Here is a 9,462-nt window from a genome sequence, read left to right as displayed (position 1 = left end):
AAACACCAACCCATAGCCATCCTGTAGGACAGGATAGAAGTGTCCTATAGGTATCCAAGGCTGTCCTCGCTATAGAAGTAGACCACCACATCTTACCCCTGTGGAGTGGCTGGTGGGTTTGAACCATCAATCTTAAAGCTAGCCAACACTAGCCCACTGACTGCACCACCAGGCTTCCCTGATCCTGAAATCACATTCCTTTATGGAATTCTTGTGAGGATCAAATAATCAAATGCACATGATTCCCTTAGGAAGTTATACAGAATAAACACTCAAGGAATGTGATTTGATTACTAATGAATGTGGTTGAGGTCATATCTGTACAAGGACAGACAAACACTAGGCTCCAATAAGTAAAAACCACTACTTCTGTTCTTTTTTATTATTATTGTGAATTATGTGATAGTTTACATGGGAGAACATTAGTTTTACATTCATCCTATCGTATATCATTTCATTGCCATGGTTACAATCCCCTCCATGTATCATCAACTACTTCTGTTCTTGTAGGGTTCTGTTCTGTGCCTTCGAGTCGATTCAAACTCATAGCAGAACGGCCCCATAGGGTTCTCTTGGTTGTAATTTTTATGGCCACAATGCTGTGGTACTGTTATGTGGATTTGCACCGACAATCTTTTTTTTTATTTTTTATTTTATTATACAAGAAAATCTTCAAAAACATTTCTGAATATTGTAATTCACCATTATAGAGGCCATGTTATTAGAGAAAATAAAATTATTAAAATGGAAGATGAGGTCAGACATGTTGTTGTGGTTAGGAGCCATCGAGTCAGTACCGACTCATAGCGACCTTATGCACTGCAGAACGAAACACTGCCCAATCCTGGGCCAACCTCACTAATCCTGGGCCAACCTCACTACTGTTGCCACGCTTGAGTCCATCGGGGGTCAGACTACCCTGTGTTGAACACATTGTAACAACACTGAAAATGCTGCTGTAGTAAACTGATCTTCATGTTTCAAAAGAAAATAATGTATAAACTTTGTTTTTTAATGAGAAAATAAATATACATTGTTTCCCCTCCAGTCCATGAAAAAAAAAAAAAAAAAGAAAAGCAGTTTCCTCCCCCTCCTTCTTTTCCTTCTTTCCTTACTGACTTCCCCATCACCCAAATTAGCGTGTGTACATTCTCCAGCGAGTTGGATTGGTCGGGTGGCAGCATCAATGGGCTCAAGCTTGGCAACAATTGTGAGGTTGGCCCAGGATCGGGCAGTGATTTGTCCTGTTGGGCGTAGAGTCGATATTAGTCGGTACCAACTCGATGGCACCTAACAACAACAATAACACTCATCCCAGTGAATAATTTTCCCTTGCCTCCCATCCCTGGTAATCGTTATAGAAAGTCTATTCTAAAATGAAAACCTTTTCTTAACTTTTTATAGTGGTATTCTCATGCACTTATCTGTCCCTTTGTAATCAACTAATTTCACTCAGCATAGCATCTTCCAGGTTCCTCCGTGGTATTCTGTGTCTTGAAGATTCATCTTTATTCTTCAGTGTTGTGTAATATTCTATTGCGTGTATGTACCAAAGTTTGTTCAACCATTCCTCTACTGACGGGCATCTAGATTGTTTCCATCTTTTTGGTGGTGTGCTGTGGAGTTGGTTCTGACTTATAGTGACCCTGCATAGGGTCTCCAAGGCTGTAAATTTTTACAGGAGCAGAAAGCCTCATCTTTCTCCTGTGGAACAGCTGGCAGTTTCGAACTGCTGAACTTGAGGTTTGCAGCCCAACTCACAACCACTAAGCTACCAGAGCTCCATCTTTTTATGACCATGCATACGACCGTGCATGTATTTATTTGTGTTATGGCTCTTAATTTGTAAAGATTTCTACTAAGTAGAGGGATTGCTGGGTCATATGGTATTTCTATTTCCAACCTTCTGAGAGAGTACAGTACTGTTTTCCATAGAGGTTACACCATTTTATAGTCCCACCAACAGTGTAGGAAGGTCCCATTCTCTCCACACCCTCTCCAGCGTTTGCTTTTCCATGTTATTGTTGTTTTAAATTTGCTATTAATGCAAATGTCATTTTCATTTGCAGCTTTCTGATACCTAGTGATCATGAGCATGCCTTCATATGTTTATTGGTCACCTGAATGTCTTCTTTGGTGAAGTGTCTGTTCATGTCTGATACCCATTTTAATTGAATTATTTGTCTTTTTCTTACTGGGGTGTTGGAGTATTCTATAAATTTTAGACAGTATTCCTTTGTTGGATATATCATTGCCAAAAATTTCCCCCCAACCTGTGGGTTCTCTTTTTACTCTTCTGGTGAAACCTTTTGATGCACATAATTATCTAATTTTTAACAGGTCCAGTCCTCTATTTTGTCTTCTGTTTGTGTGTTTTCAGTTATGTTCGATAATGTGTTTATGCTATGAATCAGAACTCCTAAGTTTGTCCCTATTTTTTCATTGATGATATTTATAGTTTTAGGTTTTACATTTAGGTCTTTAATCCATGTTGAGTTCGTTTTTGTACATGGTGTGAGATATGGGTCTTGTTTCATTCTTCTGAAAATGGATTTCCAGTTTTGTTGCTGAGACCTGAATTGGGATTGTGTTGAATCTATAGATTGCTTTGGATAGTGATGGCTATCCATGAGCATGGTCTATTCTTCTATCTTTGTAGATCTCTCTTGGTTTCTAACAATGGTATTTTGTAGTTTTCTTTGTATCGGTCTTTACCACCAATCTTTAGGTTAGGATGTTGTCATTCAGTGCTATTGAGTTGGCTCCAATTCATAGCAATCCTGTGTAGGGTTTCTGAGGAGCGGCTGGTGGGTTTGAACCACTCATCTTGCAGTTAGCAGTCCAGTGCTTATCCTGCAGTGCCACACTAGGAGCTGAGGACAAATCACTTGTGCCACCAGGTACCAAGGGATTAACTAAGATGTGTTAAATGCATTGACAGAGAGGATTCTGGGAATCTGTGAGTGATCATTATCTCCTCCACTTTGACCTACAAACAACCGCCATCTTCCCAGCTTCCCTTTCTCCTTTCCCATCTGGTGTTGCTGTCACACCTGAGGATCCATCTCCCCTCTCAGAGCTTCAGTTGGTACCCCTGGGAAATGGAGATCGTTTCACCTCTCCCTCACCTAGCCTCGCAGTTGTTGTTATTGTTAAGTGCCATCAAGTTGATTCTGACTCCTAGTGACTGGTGTAAAGCAGAGAGAAAAGGTACCAGGTCCTGTGGCATCCTCATCAGCGTTGTTCTGTTTAAGCCCATTGCTGCTACCACTGTGCCAGTCCATCTCGTTGAGGGCCTTACTTATTTCTGCTGACCCTCTACTTTGCCAAGCATGATATTCTTCTCCAAGGTCCAGTCCTTCCTGACAACATCTCAAAGTATGTGTACCATCCTCCCTTCTAAAAAACATTCTGGTTTTACTTTCTCCGAGACAGATTTGTTCATTCTTCTATTGTTTGCCAACACCATAATTCAAATGCCTCAATTCTTCTTCAGTCTTCCTTATTATTCATTGCCCAACTCTCACATGCATATGAGGCAGTTGAAAATACCATCACTTGGGTGAGGTACACCTTAGTCCTCAAAGTGACATCTTTGCTTTTCAACACTTCAATGAGTTTTTTTTTGTTGTTTTTTTTTTGCAGCAGGAGCAGATTTGCCCAATGCACTATACCATTTGATTTTTGTAGGTGTTGAGTGTAGATCCAAATAAAATTAAATCCTTGACAACTTAAATCTTTTATCCATTTATCGTGATGTTACTTATTGGTCCAGTTGTGAGGATTTTTGTTTTCTTTATATTAAGGTGTAGTCCACACTGAAGGCTGTAGTCTTTAATCTTCATCAGTAAGTGTTTCAAGTCCTCTTCATTTTCAGCAAGCAAGGTGGCATCATCTACATATCCCAGGTTGTTAATGAGTCGTCCTCCAATCCTGATGCTGTCTTCCTTTTCATACAGTCTAGCTTCTTGGATTATTTGCTCAGCCTAGAGATTGAATAAATATGGTGAAATGACAAATCCTGAAGCAATCGTTCTTGATTTGAAACCATGAAGTGCAGGTTCCATACGAGCATAATTTCCCATTCTTCCCAATGTTATACATAATTTGTTATGATCCATATAGGATTCAATGAAACACAGGTAAACATATTTGTGGTATTCTCTGCTTTCAATCAAGATCCATCTGACATCAGCAATGATATCCCTCATTCTGAATCTTCTTCTGAATCAGGTTTGAACTTCTGACAATGCTCTGTCAATCAATGTACTACTACAACCATTGCTAAATTATCTTCAGCAAAACTTTACTTATGTGTGATATTAACGATATTGTTCAATGGTTTCTGCATTCTGTTGGAGCATCTTTCCTTGGAGTGGACACAAATATGGTCCTCTTCCAATCGGTTGGCCAGATAGCTGTCTTCCAAATTTCTTGGCAAAGATGAGTGAGCACTTTTGAGTGTTGTATCCGTGTGTTGAATGAAACATCTCAGTTGGTATTCCGTTACTTCCTGGAGTTTACTTTTTCACCCATGCCTCTAGGGCAGCTTGAATTTCTTCCTTCAGTGCAGATGTGAAGATATCTAAATGGTCAATGTTGTTGTTATTTGCACATGATAAGAGAAAAAGTCAGTGAAGGCTGTGGGGGGAGGCAGGATGTTGATTGAAAGAAAAATAGTGGAGTTTAAGGAAGATTTGCCTTTCCCCTTCACTCTTAGGTTCTTTACCCAAGGGACTTGTGGGAAAGGCCACCCCTTACCCACTCCCAATTCCTTGACACTTCTGAAATATGTGGGATCATCCCACCTATAGAACATTTGCAGCTACCATTCCCTTTGCCTGGCCCTCTCTTCTCTCAGATACCCTTCCATCTTCATTTAGGTCAAATGTCACCTTACCAGAGAGCCCCATCCACCCATCCACCCTGCCATGCTCTGCCAGTGTATTGTAACTTTGTTTTTTCAGAAGCCCTATTGCATATTGGTTTACCATCTAGTGCAGTGCTAGCCAATAGAACTTTTTTGCAATGGAATGTTCTAAATTTGAGCTGTCCAATATGGCAGCCAGTGGCAACATAGAAATGACTCATCCTTTGAAGTAGTGTGACTAAGGATGTGAATCTTCAGTTTTATTTCATTTGATTGCTTTGTTTTGAATTTATTTTTAAATATAAATAGCCTCACCTGGCTAGTGTTTACTGTATTGGACGGAGCAGCTCTAGGGTTTCGGCTCAACGTGATCACCAGAGTCTAGCACGGTGCCTGGTACAGAGTAGATGCATGAAATATGTTTGTTGAGTGAATGCATGCATGGGCTTCCAGGGACTCAATGAAGCCCCTCTGGATGTGCACATGTCTTTAAGCACTCTTATTTCTTCTCAGTCCCAGTCTCCTGGGTTGGTTTGGTGGAGGGCTCTGTGTTCCCTGATGGAGTATCTACTGTCTTAGGCATTGGGCTGTTAACTTCAAAGTCAGTGGTTCAAATCCACCAGCCACTCTGTGGAATAAAGATGAGACTGTGTGCTCCTGTAAAGATTTACAGTCTTGAGACCCCTAAATAGGGTTTGGCTATGAGTCCGAGGAGAATACTGAAAGTGTCATGGACTGCCTACGAAAGAACCAATAGATCTGTTTTGGAAGAAGTGCAGCCAGAGTGCTCCTTGGAGGCCAAGATGGCTAGGCTTCGTCTCTCATACTTTGGACACACTGTCCGGAAAGAACAGTCGCTGGAGAAGGATGTCATGCTGGGTAAGGTGGAGGGTCAGAGAAAAAGAGGAAGACCCCCAATGAGATGGATCAGCCAGGTGACATCATTGATGGACTCAACTGTGGTGGCGGTAGTGAGGTTGGCCCAGGATCAGACATTGTTTCGTTCTGCTGTGCATGGGGTCGCTATGAGTCGGTTCCAACTCGATGGCACCTGACAACAACAACAATGAGTCCGAATCAACCCGGTGGTAGTGGGTTTGGGTTTTTTCTCTCATGAAAGAATCCCAGTGCACAGTGGGGTAAGCATTGGGCTACTCACCACAGGTCAGCCGTTTGAACCCATCAGTCACTTGGCTGGACAAAGATGAGAGAGTCTGTTCCCATAAAAATGTACAGGCTCAGAAACCCCACAGCACAATTGTACTCTGTCCTGTTGGGTTGTCACGAGTTGGAATCAACTCCCCAGTAGTGGGGTTGGTTGTGATTTCGTTTTCTCCCCTACACCCAAGCTCAAAGACTGATCGACAAACCCCAACTCACCGCAGACCCCCTCAGCCCGCCCCCACCTCCACAGACAGCTTCACTCTCCTCAGGTGCCATGAACTCACATTTATTCAGACAGACAAAGGGACAAGGACGAACCTTTGCTCACTGGGGACCCCCAGGATCTGGCAGTTCCAAAGAAGGTGATGGTGTCCAGTGTGTGAGTGAGTGTGTATAATGGGGGACTGGCAGGCAGGGGTCCCCACCAGCCTCTCTCCCTGGGGCCAGTTGTCCTCAGCTTCCTTCTTTCTCCAATTTGTCCTGCCTTTAAGACACTGTCGGAGTGAGAGACTTCTAACCAGCATGGGGGGGGGGGGGTCTTAGGGTGGGTCCATGGGGAGGTCTGGTGGTCCAGGGCACCCCCCTTAGTGTCAAGGGCTGAGAGGGGTTGGGTGGGTAGAAGGAGGGACTCGCCTTCAATTTCCCTTCTCCATATTGCAAACCCCGGGGGCTCAAACAGGGGGAGGGGGGCTGGCAGTGTGAGGGTCAGGAGGCCAAGCCCCCCAACCCACGCAGGTGGGTTTTGCTGTCGACCTCTTCCTCTTCCATCTCGAAGGCGGAGTGGTCTTGGCTGTCGAAGCAGGAGGCGCTGAGGAAGACAGGGGGTGCTGGTGGGGAGCGGGGTGGGGGCCCTGGGGAGGGGGGCTCCTCTTTGATGTGCTCCACCGGCAGTGGCAGCCCCCCGGGCTCCTCCTGCTCAGCCGGCGGGGGCGGGGGTGGCGGTGAAGGCGGAGGGGCCTGGGCCTGAAGTGCCTGTAGCGCGGCAGCGCGCTCCAGCTCCGCGCGGTGACAGCGCTGGTGACGCAGGAGGCTGTAGGCGCGGGAGAAGCGGCGCGGGCATCGGGGACAGGGGTGCGGCGCTGGTCCCCCGGCGTGCACCTGCGCGTGCCGGGCCAGGTCGGCCAGCCGCTTGAACTCGCGTTGGCAGCGCACGCACTGGAAGGGCCGCGCTCCCGAATGGGTGACCCCATGCTGTCGAAGGTGCGCCCGGCGTCGGAAGCCTTTACCGCACTCGGGACACCAGAATCGGGGTTCCCCTGCGGGGGGCCGGGCCGGCGCCGTGTCCCCTCCGTTCTGGCCGCCTTCGCCGCCCTCCGAGGCCGCTTCAGCCCCCGCGCTGCCCTCGGGCCCCTTCCCTGAGGTCCGCGTCCCCGCGGCCTTGTCGTCCTTCTTGCCGGGCAGCGGGGCCAGCAGGCTGAGCGCCCCGTGCACGCGGCGGTGCTGACGGAGGTAGGAGGCGAGACGAAAGGCCAGGCCACAGTCCGGGCACACGAAGGGCCGGTCGGTGGAGTGGACCAGCCGGTGTCGAGACAGTGACCAGGGCCTGGCGAAGGCCTTTAGGCAGATGGGGCACTGGTGTCGCTTGGGCCGTGGAGGTGGCCCGCCCTCGCCCTCCTGGTCGCCTTCGGGCCGCAGACAGGGGTGTGCCTTGAGCTCGCCCTTGGTGGCGAAGGCCTCCCGACAGCGCAGACATAACAGGGTCCAGTCGGCCTGCAGCAGCACTTGCTTCTCCTCCTGCCGGCCGGCCGCCAGCGCCAACTCGGCCCGCAGCTCCGCCGCCCCGGCCTCGGCCTCAGCCTCAGCCTCGGCCTCGGCCTCTTCCTCCTCCGACTCGCGGGGCTCCGGTGGTGCTGGGGCGGCCAGGTCGCCAGCGTCCCCGGCTGGCCACGGTTCAGGCCACTCGGCCGCAGCCTCCTCTGGGGAGCCTGCCGCCGCCGCTGTGGTGGCCTGCTCCTCGCCCGCGTCCTGCGCGTTCCAGCTGGACTCGGTGGTCTCCTTGGTCACACGCTCGATGGCCAGTTCCACCTCGCCGCCTGCGTGCTCCTGGGCCAGGTGTCGCCGCAGCTGGGCCGGCTCCGGGAAGGTACGAGGACAGGCGGCGCAGCGCAGCGGGGGCTGTGGGCCGTGGCCCCGCAGGTGGCGGGAGAGGTGGGCCGGCCGGCGGAAGGCCTTAGGACACAGGGGGCAGGCGTGGGGGCGCAGGCCCGAGTGGCTCAGTCGGTGCCTGGAGAGGTAGTAGGGAAAGCGGAAGAGACGACCGCAGGTCGGGCAGGGCAGGGGAGCCCGAGCCGCCCCCGCGCCTCCTCGGCCACAACCTCGGCCTCGGCCACGCCCACGTCCACGGCCTCGGCCACGGCCACGCCCACGGTGTGGTGGACTGCCCTGCGCAGGAGGAGGGGGCTGCGGGTCCATGCCTGCGGGGAGAAAGAAGAAAGAGAAGAGAAAGGCAGAGACATACTAAGGGAGGGACAGTGGTAAAGTGAGAGGCAGAAGGACCCCCCTGGGGAAAGGAGATGGAGATAGAGAAAGAGGCAGAGATGTTGGGAAGACACAGAGAAGAGTCAGAGAGACCAGGGAGAGACACACAGAGATGGGAGACAGAGAGAGACAAATGAAGAGAGGAAAAGACAAATGAGAGACATCGAGATGAGGCAGAGATCAGGGAAATAGAACAAGAAAAAGACAGTGGGGAGACAGACAAATGGAGAGAGGAAAAGTGACAGGAAATGGCAGAAATTAGAGACCCAGAGAAGGAGAGACACATGGAGAGACAGAGATGGAAAAAGAGATGAGAGACACAGAGACCAGAGAAATAGAAAAAGAGACAGAAAAGCCAGAGGTGAGATGCATAGATTAGAAAGGGAGAGGCAGAGAACAGAGCGACAACAGATTTGGAGACCCAAGGCAGAGACAGTACAGATATCAGAAGAAGTGGGGCAAGGAGGAAGGACAGAGGGCAGAGATAGACACAGAGGGAGACCAAGTCAGCAAACTGTCTTTGCTCCCGGACCTGGGATGGATGTCTGGGAAGGGACTGAAACCCACTCAGAGGTCAGAGTGTACAGGGTTGGATTCAAAGTCTGGAAGCTTTGGAAGTGGAGGGTCTGAGGGAGGAGGGGCAGGGGGTCAGGACTCCCGGGTCTGAAGGAGGAGGGGCTGGGGATCGGGACCCCTGGATCTGAGGGAGGAGGGACTGGGGGTCAGGACTCCCAGGTCTGAGGGAGGAGGGACTGGGAGTCAGGACTCCTGGGTCTCAGGGAGGAGGGGCTGGAGGTCAGGACTCCTGGGTCTGAGGGAGGAGGGGCTGGGGGTCAGGACTCCCGGGTCTGAGGGAGGAGGGACTGGGAGTCAGGACTCCTGGGTCTCAGGGAGGAAGGGCTGGAGGTCAGGACTCCTGGGTCTGAGGGAGGAGGGACTGGGGGTCAGGA

General features: G+C 49.5%; 1 protein-coding gene across 1 annotated transcript; it reads right to left on the bottom strand.

The window, feature by feature from the left end:
- Positions 1-6,739: 6,739 nt before the first annotated feature.
- On the bottom strand, positions 6,740-8,446 carry ZNF579 (zinc finger protein 579). The gene has a single exon (XM_006868092.1). It carries the CDS (start codon positions 8,444-8,446, stop codon positions 6,740-6,742), a length of 1,707 nt encoding a protein of 568 aa, XP_006868154.1.
- Positions 8,447-9,462: the final 1,016 nt, after the last annotated feature.

The sequence above is a fragment of the Chrysochloris asiatica genome, unplaced genomic scaffold (genome assembly GCF_000296735.1).
Source record: "Chrysochloris asiatica unplaced genomic scaffold, ChrAsi1.0 scaffold00116, whole genome shotgun sequence".
NCBI lineage: Eukaryota > Metazoa > Chordata > Mammalia > Afrosoricida > Chrysochloridae > Chrysochloris > Chrysochloris asiatica.
The sequence above is the reverse complement of the archived record's forward strand: the minus strand, read 5'-3'. Positions and strand labels throughout refer to the sequence as shown.

Excerpts from the sequence above, each read along its gene's own strand:
- ZNF579 (XM_006868092.1), bottom strand. The coding sequence starts at position 8,446 with ATGGACCCGCAGCCCCCTCCTCCTGCGCAGGGCAGTCCACCACACCGT.